Genomic DNA, 17,270 nt, shown 5'->3' with positions numbered 1-17,270 from the left:
GGAGGCTGAGGCAGGAGGATCACTTGCGCCCAGGAGGTCGAGGCTGCTGTGAGCTATGATCATGACACTACTGCACTCCAGCCTAGGGGACAGAACAAGACCATGTTTCTAAAAAAAAAGAAAAAAAAAAAATGATATGCAAATAGAGCCAGGAGGATCGCTTGAGTCTAGGAATTTGAGGCTACAGTGCACTGTGACTGTACCTGTGAATAGCCACTACAATCCAGCTTGGACAACATAGTGAGACCCTGTCTCTGAAAACAATTAAAAAATTAGCCAGCCACGATGGTGGATGCCTATAGTCCTAGCTACTCAGGAGGCTGAGGCAAGAGGATTGCCTGAGCCCAGAAGTTCGAGGCTACAGTGAGCTATGATCAGGCCACTGCACTCCAGACAGAGTGAAACTCCATTTCGAAAAAGAAAAAGATTGAACAACAGAATTTCCAGACCTATACAGCAGAATTCTGCCTAGGAGTGATTCTAAGGAAAATGTGTCTGTAAGCACTGTGTGTTTTAAAATATGTGCTAGATGGACAGTGAGAAGGGCCCATGACCTCAGACAGACAAGCCCAGGAAGCAGTCTGCATTCTCCTGAATTTGCCTGCAAGAAGGCAAAAGCTTCAGGATCAGAGACGAACTGCTAACAAATGCCCTCCATCCGCCTACTCCAACCCCCATGTCACTTTCTCTTGACTGTTCACCTCCTAGCCTGAACCTGAATTCCTCACTACCCTTACCTAGGGGCAGAAAAAACTTGAACTAGAAAATAATCTGTTCATTGCTGGAAGGTGCAAGTTCTGATCACTTTTTCATCTCCAGTTGGTGCCAAATACCATTGCTATTTGTCTGCACAGAATTACAATACCTGGTATTGGTGTCTCGGTTTACATCCACTTGGAATTGAATCAGATGTTCTTTAAGATTTTGAGCTCGCTCACAGAGATCGTAATTTAGGGCCGTAGCGTCAAGGCAGAACATGGCTAAAGGCACGGTGATGTGCATGGATGCAATTTCATTTCTCCGTTTCTTTATGGCATTGATCTTCTGCAGAAAGGAGCACATTCAGTAGCTTGATTTGCCCTTGAGCCTCTCCCATTTGCCCCCAGCCTCACCCATGGCCCACCCTAGTCCAATGCTGAGCACGGTCTATGCACCAAAGAGACACTAACTGCTCATTGGATTCTCTGCAACACATGTCGCCAAGGTATAAAATTTCAAGTGACATTTCCTACCATCACAAAATCATCAATGTCGTGATTTTCTTTCAGGAACGCAGCGATGTTTTGTTCTGCTGTGTTATCCAGTAAGTCATCATACATTTTGTAGACATTTAAATATCTTCCATATTGAAGAGTGTGAAATCAAACACACAAATACAAGTCAATCAAACCAGATGAGTCAGAGTGGCAAATGAAGACACAGTAGCATTTTTAAAAATGTAGCCCAATTCAGGAAAGAGAACTATAATGTGGCAAAAAGTTGCATTACAGAACTCAGAATTTTGGCTCTGAATTTCAATTTCACCACTTCCTAGCAGTATAAACTTAGACAAGATATTTCACTGTTTCCAGGATCAGTGTTGTATTAGTCCATTTTCACACTGCTGATAAAGATATACCCAAGACTGGGAAGAAAAAGAGGTTTAATTGGACTTACAGTCCCACATGGCTGGGGAGGCCTCAGAATCATGGCAGGAGGCAAAAGGCACTTCTTACGTGGCAATGGCAAGAGAAAATGAGGAAGAAGCAAAGGTGGAAACCCCTGATAAACCCATCATATCTCGTGAGATTTATTCACTATCATGAGACTAGCACGGGACAAAATGGCCCCCATGGTTCAATGACTTCCCCCTGCGTCTTTCCCACAACACGTGGTAATTCTGGGAGATAGAATTGAAGTTGAGATTTGGTGGGGACACAGCCAAACCATATCATTCTGCCCCGGCCCCTCCCAATCCCATGTCCTCACATTTCAAAACCAACCACATTTTCCCATTCTGCCCAAGACCATGGGAACCCATTTCTTTGACCTGGAGTCAAAGGAGATTATTTTGGAGCATTGAACTGGATTTTGGATCTGTAGCCCTCTGTTTGGGCCAATTTCTCCCATTTGGAATGACTGTATTTACCTAATACCTGTACCCCCGTTGTATCTAGGAAGTAACTAGCTTGCTTTTGATTTTACAGGCTCATAGGCAGAAGGGACTTGCCTTGTCTCAGATGAGACTTTGGACTGTGGACTTTTGGGTTGGTGCTGAAATTAGTTGAGAATTTGGGGGACTAATGGGAAGGCATGGTTGGTTTTGAAATGTAAGGACATGAGATTTGGAGGGGCCAGGGGCAGAAGGATATGGTTTGGCTGTGTCTTCACAATCTCAACTTGAATTGTGTCTCCCAGAATTCCCACGTGCTGTGGGAGGGACCCAGGGGGAGGTAATTGAATCATGGGACTGGTTTTTCCCGTGTTATTCTTCTGACAGTGAATAAGTCTCGTGAGATCTGATGGGTTTATCAGGGGTTTCTGCTTTTGCTTCTTCCTCATTTTCTCTTTTGGCAACACCTACACAAACATATGCAGGATTAATACTTTGTATCCCTCAATCCAATCAAGCTGACACTCAGTATTAACCATCACAGGTGTCTTTAATTTAATTTAATTTTATTTTTTTTTGAGACAGACTCTCACTGTCACCCAGGCTGGAGTGCAGGGGTGTGATCTCAGCTCACTGCAATCTCCTCCTCCCAGGAGGAGCAGAATCAAGTGATTCTCCTGCCTCAGCCTCTGGAGTAGCTGGGATTACAGGATGTGCCACCACACCCAGCTAATTTTGGTATTTTTAGTAGAGACAGAATTTTGTCATGTTGGCCAGGCTGCTCTTGAATTCCTAGCCTCAAGTCATTTGCCCACCTTGGCCTCCCAAAGTGTTACGATTACAGGCATGCATCACCACGCCAGGCCCACTGTCTTTAATTTTAAGTGGAAATGATCATTAACACCTCATAGGATTATTGTAATGCTTAACTGTGATAAAGTATACACAAATGAATTAATGCTGTGTCTGACATACAGTGAATATGCAACAAATATTACAATAGTCCCTTCTTATCCTTGGGGATATGTTCCAAGACCCCCAGTGAATGCCTGAAACCACAGATAGTACTGAACTCTTTATATACTGTTTTTTCCTATACGCATATATGTATTTATGATAAAGTTTAATTTATAAATTAGGCACAGCAAAAGATTAACAATAACTGATAATAAATAGAACACACAACAATATACTGTAAAAATAAAAGTTATATGAATGTGGTCTCTTTCTCTCTTTCTCTCAAAATATCTTAATATTATCCAACCTTAGTTGACCTCGGGTAGCTGTAACTGCAGAAAGCAAGACCACAGACAAAGGGGATGCCTGTGATTCCTATCCCTTCTTCAAGCTCCAAAATTCTACGCCTAAATCTTAAGATTAAAATCTTGGACTAATTAACCTAAAATCTATTAAATAAAATCAAATTTTTCTCTGCCTGTTATCAAATGATACAAAACTGGCTGGACAGGTTTCCCCAAAATTGGAGGATGTGTTTGGAATGGTCTGGTTTAAAATAAGTTTTAATTAAAATAAAGATGATAGTGAGTAAGCAGAATGAACTTTGTGGGACTCAGTGGCATGCTTCTGAGAGTTGACCAGCACTTTAGAGACTCTGAAAGTGAGCTGCAATGAGAAACCCGTGGAACTGTCGATCCAGAAAGACAAAACGGGCCAGGCATGGTGGCTCACATCTATAATCCCAGCACTTTGGGAGGCTGAGGTGAGTGGATCACTTGAGGTCAGGAGTTTGAAACCAGCCTGGCCAACATGGTGAAACCTCGTGTCTACTAAAAACACAAATATTAGCTGGACGTGGTGGCACATGCCTGTGGTCCCAACTACTTGGGAGGCTGAGGCAGGAGAACTGCCTGAACCCAGGAGGTGGAGGTTGCAGTGAGCTGAGATCACGCCACTGTACTCCAGCCTGGGTGACAGCGAGATGCCATCTCAAAAAATAATAAAATAAAATAAAATAAAATAAAATAACTGTGTGTCTAAGATTCCAAGAATAAGGAAAACAGAGGTTTCAAATAGACTCTCCCAAATCAAATTCACAAGGGCAGGGCTTCCAAATATGAGGCCATGATTTTTTGACTAGGTTAGCAGTTGTTCCCAACCAGTGGAGACTTCTGGCCATGCCTGAAGACATTCTTGGCTGTCACAACCAGGCGATTCCTGCTGGCATGCATAATGCCTACAAGGATTCTGCTAAACAGCCCACCACGCACAGGACAGCCCCCACAACAGAATTTTCCAGTCAAAAATGTCAATAGAGCTGCAGTACAAAAACTCTGGGTTGGCGTGACCATATCTCTTAGTTTGCCTGGGACAGTCCAGGTTTACACCTGTTGTCCCATGGTAATAGTTAACAACACTCTTTTTCAACTGTAAAATGTCTCACTTTGGAAGCTACTTACAGGATCACCCTAAACTAGTGTGATACGGTTTGGTTGTGTCCTCACCCAAACTTCATCTTGAATTGTAGTTCCCATAATTCCCACGTGTTGTGGGAAGGACTCGGTGGGAGGTAATTTAATCATGAGGGCAGTTACCCTCATGCTGTTCTCATGATAGTGAGTTCTCACGAGATCTGATGGTTTATAAGAGGCTTTTCCCTCCCCCTTTTGCTCAGCACTTCCCCTTCCTGCTGCCATGAGAAGAAGGACGTGTTTGCTTCCTCTTCTGCCATGACTGTAAGTTTCCTGAGGCCACCCCAGACCTGCAGAATTGTGAGTCAATTAAGCCTCTTTCTTTTGTAAATTACTCAATCTCAAGCATGTCTTCATTAGCAGCGTGAGAATGGACTATACATAGTGACTGGTCACATGTGCAACTGTGAGATGTTTTACAGTATGGTGATTAAAGGGCATGGCCTGTGGGTTCAGATAACTGATTCTCAATTCCCAAATCCAAAAAACTCTGAAAACAGAAAGTTGCCTCAAAATTCACTTGGTAGCAAAAGTTGGCCTAAACGGATATGAGGCTATTTACGTAAGTACTTACAGGTTTCCCTGCAGAAATATCAACATGTTGCCTCAGACCTCACAGAAACTGCAGGATAATATATGATATATGCATTATGTTACTTTTATATAACCCAGAAATTTTGAAGTGTCAAAACCCATCTGGCTTCACAACTATCAGATAATGCAGGTGGACCTGTAACTGAATTTGAATCCTGGCTCTCCTAACTATTTGCTATGTAACACTGGGACAGTTAGAGTTTTCTCATCTGTAAAGTGGGGACAAATAGTAATACTCATGTAAGTATTGGCTATCCTTACTATGTATGTGTTCAGGTGTGTGGGAACAGGAATAGCTTATGGATGAGAGTTAAGAATGCCAAATCAATGCCAAAAAGCTACGTAGCTAATAAAGTTATAACTCAACTTACTTGCGTGGGCCAACTTGATTTTTCTGAAATACCTTGAAAGTTTGACTCAAAAAATCAGAAAAAAGTTTTTCTTCTGCATTAACAGTTCCAAGGATCAGATTATATCCTTTCAGCTCTGGGAACAGGACAGATTCCACCTAAAGAGTAAACACCACTTTTACACATTGCAAGACTTAAGAAGGGAGATACCAAAATGCAAAGCCTCCTGTAATCCACTCATTTCCAGGGATGCCAGCTGCATGTTTACTCTATTTCCTCTTAGATAGTGCTGGAGTCACCCTGCTGTTTCCTCCTCTGTTCTCTTTCCTTTCCTTCCTGCCTGGATTACTCATCTTTCAAATCCCTGACCTTTCAGGTGTCTTGCCCTTTGAGAGTCCCCCTTGCTCCCACTCCCTGCCCCACCACCCTCCAGTGGATGTTGGTTTCCCTGTTTCAGGCTCACCTTCTGAACTTTTCCTGCTTAGCACTCATCACAATTGCAATTAGATGAGTGTGTAATGAGATGTTCTAGGTGTGTCATGGAATACAAATACCCTGAAGGACTGGATCATATTTGACTTCTTCACTGTTATATCCCCAGGGCCTAGCACAAGTTTGGCACTTAGTAAGTGCTCAAAAAATACTGTGTGAGTCAATGAATATTATTGTAGTGCTTCCCTCCTCCCCTACTACCCAGTTTTCCTCTCTAATGAAAAGTCCAGGTTGGTCTTGAACAGCTGCTTGCACACATTGCCAATCAGCAGCAGCAGCAGTGAAGGAGAGTTTAAAGCGGTATGTATTTCAGCTGTCTCCCATGCACAGTCATCCAAATTACAGGGTCTTCTCTTCCATTTCCTTCCTAGGGATACTGGTCGTAGGAGAGCTTCCCACTGTTTCTTCCCCTCCCACACACCCAGTTTTAATGGAGCATTTAGAACCCTATAAGTAGTGATTTGCAAAGAGAAGAGTGCTTGGGCCTCCTTGCACTGCAATCTTGAACTCCTGGGCACTCGTTTCACATAAGCAAGGCCCATGTGAAGCACACATAATGTATGGAGAGAGTGAGAAGGTGGGAGCATGAGGGAGCTAGCCAGCAAGACCCCACCGATCCCTTCCCTATATGGAACTGGACAATGGCCCTTTGGCCATACCAACCAATCAGAGGGAATCAGGAAAAGATGGAGCTAAAAGGAGTTACATCCACGTGCATGATCCTGTCTAGCAATAAAAGTTTGTTAATAAGTGTCTGGAATTTAATTAGTAACTCTACCCTGGAAAGCAAACTGGAAAGGGCTTGGGCCAGGAAGGGAATGGTTATTCTCTCTAGAAGCCTACAGTGGCTAAAACATAACAAACCAACAAACCAACATGCACACAGACAAGTGAAACTTCAAACGGAAATTTTAAAAAATTCTTGGCAAGTTAATGACAGTTGATTCATGATGGATTATTAACCCAGGGATATGGCTTGGGACCTATCTGATTCATTGAAGTTGACATCATGGAGGACACTATCCTCTCTCACAAAGTGGCTCTTTTTTTTTTTTTTCTTTTTTCTATTTTTTTTGGAGACGGAGTCTCGCTCTGTCGCCCAGGCTGGAGTGCAGTGGCGCCCTCTCAGCTCACTGAAACCTCTGCCTCCCGCGTTCAAGCGATTCTCCTACAAAGCAGCTCTTCATGCCCTTGTTAGAAGCATAATTCTGGGCTGTGTGAATATTTCTTTATGGTCCAAATCATCTGTCTGGGGTCAAGCGGGTATACTCAGGATATATCTCCAAAGTGAAGTTCCCTTAACTGAATATCACAGTGACCTGACTTGTACAACCTCTTTCAATACATTTTATTCACTAAGTGAATAAATCATGCAAATGAATGATTAAGTGACTACTATACCTTGGGGATCCCATTAGAGTTCTTAATAATTTCCAGGAAAGAGTCACGTATTAATTCCCAGCAGCCATCAAAAGACGGATTGAAGACAATAATGGGTTCACTGACTTCAAGTTTGATCATGATTAGCTGAGGTATGAAAAACTTCATCTCTTGGTAGGGCTCCTTAAAATCATTCCCATCCTTCAGGAGACATAAGGTAGGGCAAGGGTTACAAAATTGGGCCTTCCAAAATCAAGGGAGTGAATTTTACACATTCACAGAACTACATGAGGACCAGAAAAGGCAATGAAGGGCATCATACACTGTTTATATTTAAAATATGGGCTGGGGCCGGGCACCGTGGTTCACACCTGTAATCCCAGCACTTTGGAAGGCCGAGACAGGTGGATAACCTGAGATCAGGAGTTCAAGATCAGTCTGGCCAACATGGTGAAACCCCATCTCTACTAAAAAACACAAAAACTAGCCAGGCGTGGTGGTGGGCGCCTATAATCCCAGCTACTTGAGAGGCTGAGGCAGTAGGATCACTTGAAACCAGGAGGCAGAAGTTGCAGCGAGATCACGCCATTACACTCCAGCCTGGGCAACAAGAGCGAAACTCCATCTCAAAAAAATAATAAAAACAAATAAAATATGTATTGGGTCTAGCTTAGCCCACCCTGACTCCATGCACTCTCCCTTTCCCAAAGCCTTTCTTCCCTTTTGTTTATGTGGCTTGGTCATTCTTGCACCCAATTTCTAGATCCTTCCCATCCTTCAAAATTCAGCTAAAACATTTCTTCCTGGCCGGGCGCGGTGGCTCACGCCTGTAATCCCAGCACTTTGGGAGGCCGAGGCGGGCAGATCACAAGGTCAGGAGATCGAGACCACGATGAAACCCCATCTCTACTAAAAATACAAAAAATTAGCCGGGCGCCGTGGCGGGCACCTGTAGTCCCAGCTACTCAGGAGGCTGAGGCAGGAGAATGGCGTGAACCCAGGAGACAGAGCTTGCAGTGAGCCGAGATCGCGCCACTGCACTCCGGCCTGGGCAACAGCACGAGACTCCGTCTCAAAAAAAAAAAAAAAAAAAAATTTCTTCCTTTGGGAAGCCACCCTGTTTCTCAGCTGGATATAATCTCCTCCCACTTCTGAACTTGTGTATTTCTACTTCCTCTTTTTTTTTTTTAATTTATTTGTTTTCTTAGAGACAAGGTCTCACTATGTTGCCCAGGCTGGTCTTAAACTGCTGAGCTCAAGTGAGCCTCCTGCCTCAGCCTCCCAAAGTGCTGGGATTACAGGCATGAGACACCAGGCCCAGCCTAGTATTTTTTTCTTTCTCTGCGGTAGGAATTTATATGCATATCTCAACTTCTCTATTCTAAAGTTGAGGGCAGGATCTATGTCTGATCATCTCTCTCCTCCAAAATACCCGAGACAGCATATAGTACCTAGTAGGTGTTCAATAAAAATTTATTGATTCAGTCCGAAAGTATTAATCGTAATCTGTATAACCCCGAATGGAGTTGCTAATGAGCAGTTTATTTTAGACACTCAAAATGTCAACCTTGCTACAACAGAAATATTGACATAGAGCTATTTCCAATTCCCTACAAAAGCTCTAACCCAGGGTACCCTCATAAACCACAGGGCCTAATGAAATTGTCATAAGGCAGCTGTAAAGTACGTCTAACACAGAGGTTTCTAGATCCATTTAAAGATGACTGATGATATTTGGTGAATACCTACTGTATATCAAACACCTATAAATTCCCCCCTTTTTTCCAGACATAGGAAGATTTTACATTTCCCTTTGTGTGGAATTTTAGAGTGAGATTGGCTTCCACTCCTGCGTTTCTTCCGCTTAGCAAAGTAGACAATTACAATGACATTTATAGATTGGTCCTCTTTAGAGAGCTAACAGTGTAATTCAGCACCATTGGTTTCTATATTTTTGAGCAAAAGGCCAATTGTTCATCTTTACTTCATTTGGAAAACTTAACCATTTATAACCAGGTAATTTTTAATTTTTATCACTTTTTTAAGGTAAAACGTGCACATGGCATAAAATTCAAAAGAATATTTATCGATTTTTAGGCTATCTAAATTCAGGGAATGCTATGGTGCTTTGAAAACTAGGACTTACTGTTTTCAGTGTCTTTTTTTTTTTGAGTCAGAGTCTTGCTCTGTCACCCAGGCTGGAGTGCAGTGGCGTGATCTCAGCTCACTGCAACCTCTGCCTCCCGGGTTCAAGCAATTCTCCTGCCTCAGTCTCCTGAGTAGTTGGGACTACAGGCATGCACCACCATGCCTGGCTAATTTTTGTATTTTTAGTGAGATGGGGTTTCACCATGTTGACCAGGCTAGTCTCGAACTCCTGACCTCAGGTGATCTGCCTGCCTCGGCCTCCTAAAGTTCTGGGATTACAGGCATGAGCTACCGCGCCTGGCCAGTGTTTTTAGTTTTCATTTCGACTTCACTAAAACAGTTTCATGAAAAAAGTTCTTAATTAGGTCAACAAAGCCTTTTGTCTTTGGAGGTGCACCTTGCCGAGACCAAAGAACAAAAGCCCATATCTGCAATGAAACATATAAGCCATCGTATGTTTCAAGCCAAAGATTGAAAACAAACCTTTTCCAACCCCTTCCTTGTAACAGAGAGGATGAAAAAAATGATTCCTTCTCCTCGAACTGTAAGACATATGTATTTCATTTTATGCAATTTTTCTTTACATTTTCTTAACAACTTCTTTACTTCTGTACATTTTTACCAACTTAATACTGAGTAATTATCTCAAGAAAGTTTGCTATGTATTTAAGGAAATTATTTTTTAAATTATTCCAATCCACCGCTGGACTGGACTTTTTAAGATTTTATTTACAGTTTTATATCTCTCTTTAAAAATTAAAAAAATGATACCTGTTAATTGTACATATTTACGGGATACATATAATATATAGTGAGATCATGGTAATTAGCATATCCATCATCTCAAACGTTTACTTTTTTTTTTCTTTTTGAGACAGAGTTTCACTCTTGTCGCCCAGGCTGGAGTGCAATGGTGTGATCTGGGCTCACTGCAACCTCCGCCCCCTGGGTTCAAGCAATTTTCTTGCCTCAGCCTCCCGAGTAGCTGGGACTACAGGCACCCGCCACCATGTCAGGCAAATTTTTGTATTTTTAGTACAGATGGGGTTTCACCATGTTGACCAGGCTGGTCTTGAACTCCTGACCTCAGGTGATCCGCCTGCCTTGGCCTCCCAAAGTGCTGAGATTATAGGCATGAGCCACTGCACCCAGCCACATTTACCATTTGTGCATGTGTGTTGGCAACATTCAAAATATCCTTCTTCCAGCTAAAAGAAGGCATTTGTATAAACTAACAACTTCCTGATGTGGGTGCAAGTCAGACATTTTACTTTGTGCCCTGGCTTACAGCTGAGGACATACACGACAGAATCCTGGCTCTAACCAGGTAACCAGGTTACTCCCCTCAAAAGGTCCAAGTGCAGGTCCGTGACATACTTTGTGTATCATGAAAAGTGAAACGAGGTCCTCAAGCGACTTAATGACCAGTTCCCTGAGCTGCAGCGACATGAATGATGCCACAGAAGCAAAATATTCCTCAATGTTTCGACAGGAGTCATAGTTGCTCTTAGGGGCGAAATGAACCCAGTACTCCTTCCGTGAGGTAAAAAGCTGGGCACAGGTGGGGATCCACCTGTAAAGACAGAAAGTGTCCACGTGAGAAGCTCTTCTGGGCTCCGAGGAACCCTCTTGCCATGCCCCCTGAGCTCAGTGATGAGGCAGATGGGCTCATGTCCCACCAAGCAGCCTCGCAAATCAGTACTTTCAATTTCCGGTCACCTTACCTGCCATGCCTCTTTCTTGGGAAAAAAGTAATAAGATTTGAATTAACAGGTTATTCTTCCATTGAGAATACCCAAATGAAAAGGGGATATTGGTGGCACATCCTGCTGAAAGAGTCTACAGTTTCTTCATTATAATCAGAGATTGGGGTAAAGGGGCATAAGGAACTAGAATGTTTTGTCCAACTTCTCTCTCTCTAGCAGGTGCCTGGCCTCTGATTCAGACTTCGTAGCGGGAAAGAGAGAACAAAGAGCAAAGAAACAAAACATGAAAGGAGAAACTCCACTGCGGCCCTGGCTGCTCAGAAGTTGATGGTAGAAATCAGAAAACCAAAAGAAGAAATAGCCAAGTGTGGTGGCTCATGCCTGTAATCCCAGCACTTTGGGAGACCAAAGTGGGCAGATCACTTGAGGCCAGGAGTTTGAGACCAGCCTGGCCAACATGGCAAAACCCGTCTCTACAAAAAAAAAAAAAAAAAATTAGCTGGGCATGGTGCACGGTGGCGCACACCTGTAGTCCCAGCCACTTGGGAGGCTGAGGCAGGAGAATCACTTGAACCTGGGAGATGGGAGGTTGCAGTGAGCTGAGATCGTGCCACTGCACTCCAACTTGAGTGACAGAGCGAGTGGAACTCTGTCTCAAACAAACAAACAACGAGAAAGAAGAAGAAGAAATAGATGGTTCATTGTTTCTTTCCTCCCATGTCCCCCAGTTTCTAATTCCCAGTGGAAACCACTGGCCTTTTCATCCTATCACATCTTGTCTCTGATTGCTAAAAAGGTACTACTCTAGCAGTCAGAGAAGCACTACTACTGGTTGTAGTCATAGAGGTGTGAGATTTATTGAGCAGCTATTATGTGCCAATGATTGCATCTACAATTTCTCTGCTAATAGAAAACCCATCCACAGGTATTATTATCACCATTTTATACAAGAGAATTTCTCTGGCTGTGGAGGTAGTCTTGTAGGCATTTGCAAACGAAAAAGGAATTGTGTAAATGTAAGAAACCCTTTTGCCTTGAAATCTTGAGGCTGTTTATCTGGACCATCTGAATATAAGTCAATCAAATGCATTCCCCTGTAACACAGCAAGGTCTAAAGCGGGGTCCCCAACCTCTGGGCCACAGACTGGTTGTGTAGGAACCCAGCCGCACAGCAGGAGGTGAGCAGCAGGTGGGCGAGCGAAGCTTCATCTGTATTTACAGCCACTCCCCATGGCTTTTGTTACCGCCTGAGCTCTGCCTCCTGTCAGATCAGCAGCGGCATTAGATTCTCACAGGAGCGTGAACCCTATTGTGAACGGCACACGTGAGGGCTCTAGGTTGCACACACGAGGGTGCTAGGTTGCACACTCCTTAGGAGAATCTAATGCCTGATGATCTGTCACTGTCTCCCATCACCTTCAGATGGGACCATCTAATTTCAGGAAAACAAGTTCAGGGCTCCCTCTGTTTCTACATTATGGTGAGTCGTAGAATTATTTCATTATCTATTACAATGTAATCATAAAAATAAGGTGCACAGTAAATGTCGTGTGCTTGAATCATCCCAAAACCATCCCCCTGCCCCAGTCCGTGGAAAAATTGTCTTCCACGAAACCAGTCCCTGTTGCGAAAATGGGCGGGGACAGCTGGTCTAAAGGATCCCAGGAGAAGGAAATGGGGGTGACAGCCTCCCAAGGAATGGTGATGGGGGAGTTTCAAGAAGGCAGAGGGGGCCCAGGCATGGGGCAGAAAGCAGCTGGACATGAAAAAAAGACACGAGGCCGGGCACGGTGGCTCATGCCTGTAATCCCAGCACTTTAGGAGGCTGAGGCGGGCAGATCACAAGGTCATGAGATTGAGACCAGCCTGGCTAACACAGTGAAACCCCGTCTCTACTAATAATACAAAAAAAATCAGCTGGGTGTGGTGGCACGCGCCTGTAGCCCCAGCTACTCGGGACGCTGAGACAGGAGAATTGCTTGACCCCAGGAGGTGGAGGTTGCAGTGAGCTGAAATTGCACCATTGCACTCCAGCCTGGGCAACAGAAAGAAACTCTGTCTCAAAAAAAAAAAAAAAAAAAAAGACACAAAAGGATGCCGGTGGGACGACCCCCAGGCTGGGTACCAGCTTCATTTCAGAGGGTTTTCAGTCTTTAAGGTATCGTGGTGCATCCCCACTCGGAGGGCAGATACTGACTTGTTGAGAAGAGTCTGGTGCGCCTCCAGGCAGTGTTTCTGGATCACATCCCAATATTCCTGAGGCTGCAGAGGCAATTTTCCTGCTAGTATTTCTGCTGTTCGAACAAACCTGAGGTCTCTGAATCTGCCAAAAGAGAGGGAGAAATTTCCTAAGCTAAAGAACGCTTAATAACAAATCCCACAGGACAGGTTCCAAGGGTGTGTGTTCACGTTTCTCAATGGGAGGAAAGTTAAGCAGAATCAAAAGAATTCCAGGATATGGGAAAGATCCTGAGGAGGATATGGGAGGCTGAGGAGGGAGGAGCTAAGTCCTAAAGAACGCTTGCAGGGAGGGGACAAATGAGGTGACCCAAGAGTGATCCTGAGCCTTAGATGTGCCTCAATCTGCATAAGCCATCGAGGGGCGGGGTTGTGGCACCAGCTGGAGACTCAGCTGGCTGAGAACTTGGGTATCAAATGGACGAATCAATGTTCTTTACAACAGTAAAGACCCAGAGGCCAGGACCAAGCAGATCACCATCTTCATCATCAAATGAGATTCACCCAAGCCTCTGGGTGAGCTCTTGAAGGCAACTTTGAGGACTGCTTTGATTTAAAACAAAGAGCTTATGGATCCCAGCACTTTGGAGGCTAAGTAGGGAGGATGGCTTTGAGCTTAGGAGTTTGAGACTAGCCTGGCAATATAGTGAGACATCATCTCTCCAAAAACAAAAAAGACATGCTGGGTGTGGTGGTGCACACCTGTAATCCCAGCTACTTAGGAGGTTGAGGCAGGAGGATTGCTTGAACCCAGGATGTCAAGGCTACAGGGAGCCCTGATTGCATCATTGCACTCCAGCCTAGGTGACAGAGCAATACCCTGTCTCCAAAAAGAAAAAGGAAAAAAAGCCTATGGAGCCAAAAAAGCCTCTTTAAGCCCTCTAACTCCTGTCACTGTGAGGGCGAAGAAAGACCAACCAGTGAGAAGAAATGAGACTTTTCTTCATTCCGAGGGGTATCCTTTTAACACCTAAGTCAGATTCTATCTGCTCAAAACCCTCCAAAGACTTCCCATTTCAGAGTAAAAGCGTGCCTAGTGACTGGGGCCCACTAGGTGCTTTGCACCCTGTGCCATCTCTCTTGCTCCTGTCTTGCCTGTCACCTCCCCCTACCTCCCCACCCCAACCTCCTCTCCTACCCGCCTCCCTGACTCACGATGCTCCACGCTCACCTCATACTGTTTCCAGGACACGCCCACCTGCTGCTGCTTGGGTCTATTGCACAGGATGTTCCTGCTGCCTCCAGTACTCATCCCCCTCGACTTCTACGGGGCTGACCTCTTCACCTTCCAGCCTTGGCTCAAATGTCACCTTCACAGTAAAGGCTACCATGGCTGGGTGTGTGGTTGTGCAGGCTCTGCCCGGTCCAAAGGGCCAGAATGGCTGAGTGCTCCGCTTGTCAAGAAATGCACCCTGGGGCCAGGTGTGGTGGCTCAGGCCTGTAATCCCAGCACTTTGGGAGGCCAAGGTGGGTGGATCCCTTGTGGTCAGGAGTTAGAGACCAGCCTGGCCAACATGGTGAAACCCCATCTCTACTAAAAAAAAAAAAAAAATTAGCCGGGCCTGGTGGCAGGCGTCTGTAATCCCAGCTACTCAGGGGGCTGAGGCAGGAGAATTGCTTGAACCTGGGAGGCAGAGGCTGCAGTGAGCCGAGACCGCACCGCTGCACTCCAGCCTGGGCAGCAGAGCAAGGCTCTTTCTCAAACACAAAAGCAAATGCACCCTGGTGTTAAGCTGCATCCATCCCATCAGTGGAACAGGCGTGGCGGGGAGGTTTGTTAGATTCAAACAAGTATTTTATGGGCAAGCAGCCCCACCCCAGCCCCACACAAACCACACTCCCTATCCCCATTACTCTGGCTAATTTTTCTTTTCATAGTACCCATCACCTTCTAACATATTATCTAATTTATTTACCTAATATATTTATTGTTTGTTTTCCCCCTAGAAAAATGAACTCACTTCTGTTATCTACTGCACTAAATCAATGCTTAGTACATAACCAGGACCTGGCACCTATTTGTTAAACGAGTGAATGAATGAATGACTAAATGAATGAAAGAAACAAATGAACTCACAGTTTGGAAGCCAAGAGAGAAAAGAGCCTTTGGACCTAATATATGTTTATTTTGTATCTTATGCCTGAGTGACACCTCCTAGAACTACTGATGCTAGAGTTGTCCAGAGTATATCAGTAGAATAGAGCGGCTGGATAAGGAAAAGCAAAAACTAACAAAAAGCTCTCATCAAGCCCTCCATTTTTTTTTTTTTTTTTTTTTAGACAGGGTCTCACTGTGTCACTCAGGCTGGAGTACAGTGGCGCAATCTTGGCTTACTGCACCCTCAACCTCCGGGGTTCAAGCAATTCTCCTGCCTCAGCCTCCCAAGTAGCTGGGACCATAGATGCGCGCCACCATGCCCAGCTAATTTTTGTATTTTCAGTAGAGATGGGGTTTCACCATGTTGGCCAGGCTGGTGTCCAACTCCCGACCTCAAGTGATCCACCCACCTCAGCCTCCCAAGGTGCTGGGATTACAGGTGTGAGCCACCATGCCCGGTCAAGCTCTCCACTTTTTATTTTTTATTTTTTTCCTCCTATTAACCCATCAGGCATAGCAGCTAAATATCGGTCAACCAAAGATGTGGCTGTCTAGTCCTATTGCATCAGACAGTTGCAGAGGCCACCATTCATACTGTGTTCTACGTGAATGATGCCCCCTAGAGTTGTGCAACATGGCAGCCCTGTAGTAGGAAAGAGAACCAGAAAAGTGCTGACTACATGTTCATGTTCATGGACCACTTCTCCACGCCATGCTCATGCCACTCAACATGGACCCCCAGGGCAGATCCCCACGGCCTCTGTGAAAGCAGCTGTGATGAGGTTCCCGTAGGTTTCTGTAATGAGTCCAGGCAGAATTTTACTTTGATCTACAATCACCGGGTGTTCCACTGCAGGAAACACCACCACTTCCCCTGGGGGCAGGTTCACCAAGACAGACACAACGCTCCTGGGCGTGGTGACTTATACAGTGCGGCCACTCAGTGAATATTTGTTGAATGAACAGATAAATCTCCTTCTGCCCTCTCCTATGACACGCTTACTTTCGCCTGTTTCTCCCAGATTGATGGATGCCCTGTCCTTTGCCACACTTCCCAAGTCCTCTTTTTAGCTCAAAAATCCACCAATTCTCTTCCTGACGTCTATTCCATTCATTTATAAATCGCTCCTTTAAATGATCCCTCCTTGTCACTACTTCCCAAACTGGATCTTCGCCCAATTTCTCAGCTCAGCTAAATTCTTGCCTCTCATTTTCATCATTCATTTTAATGACCAGTTAGGCATTTCTCCTCATCCTCCCTAAATCCTGAAGGCTGCATTTCTAGTTCTTTTTGGTGGAGGTGATGAGCTTAGTTTTCACCTTATCTCACCAGGCATAAAGCACTGCTAGGCAAGGATAAGGCCGGAGGACCTCACTCACCACACATTGGACAGCCACCCCTAACGTGGCCATTGACCCCACTTGATAATTCTGTTACTCAGCTTCCACAGAATCCTAACAAACTTCCCACATTGGCCAGACCAGATTTCCTATTCTTTTCTCAGTCCACAATCCTCACTTTAGCCTTCAACCCCCACCCACCTTTCATTGATCACTAAGAACCTGAAGTTAAATAGTGCAGGTCACATAAGAAAATAGCTCTATATCATTTCCTTAACCAATCTTTCTCACTGCTAATTTTTTTTTTTTTTTTTTTTTTGAGATGAAGTCTCACCCTGTCACCGAGGCTGGAGTACAGTGGCACGATCTTGGCTCACTGAAACCTCCACCTCCCAGGCTCAA

General features: G+C 44.6%; 1 protein-coding gene across 1 annotated transcript in view; it reads right to left on the bottom strand.

The window, feature by feature from the left end:
• The window catches only part of DNAH3 (dynein, axonemal, heavy chain 3), a 224,672-nt gene that overhangs the window by 180,497 nt on the left and 26,905 nt on the right, over positions 1-17,270 (bottom strand). The window contains 8 exon segments of the mRNA XM_011976095.1: positions 866-1,044; positions 1,233-1,338; positions 5,487-5,623; positions 6,159-6,251; positions 6,253-6,270; positions 7,359-7,538; positions 10,863-11,058; positions 13,389-13,514. Coding sequence (XP_011831485.1) covers positions 866-1,044; positions 1,233-1,338; positions 5,487-5,623; positions 6,159-6,251; positions 6,253-6,270; positions 7,359-7,538; positions 10,863-11,058; positions 13,389-13,514 — 1,035 coding nt within the window.

Source organism: Mandrillus leucophaeus, unplaced genomic scaffold (genome assembly GCF_000951045.1).
Source record: "Mandrillus leucophaeus isolate KB7577 unplaced genomic scaffold, Mleu.le_1.0 Scaffold162, whole genome shotgun sequence".
NCBI lineage: Eukaryota > Metazoa > Chordata > Mammalia > Primates > Cercopithecidae > Mandrillus > Mandrillus leucophaeus.
The sequence above is the reverse complement of the archived record's forward strand: the minus strand, read 5'-3'. Positions and strand labels throughout refer to the sequence as shown.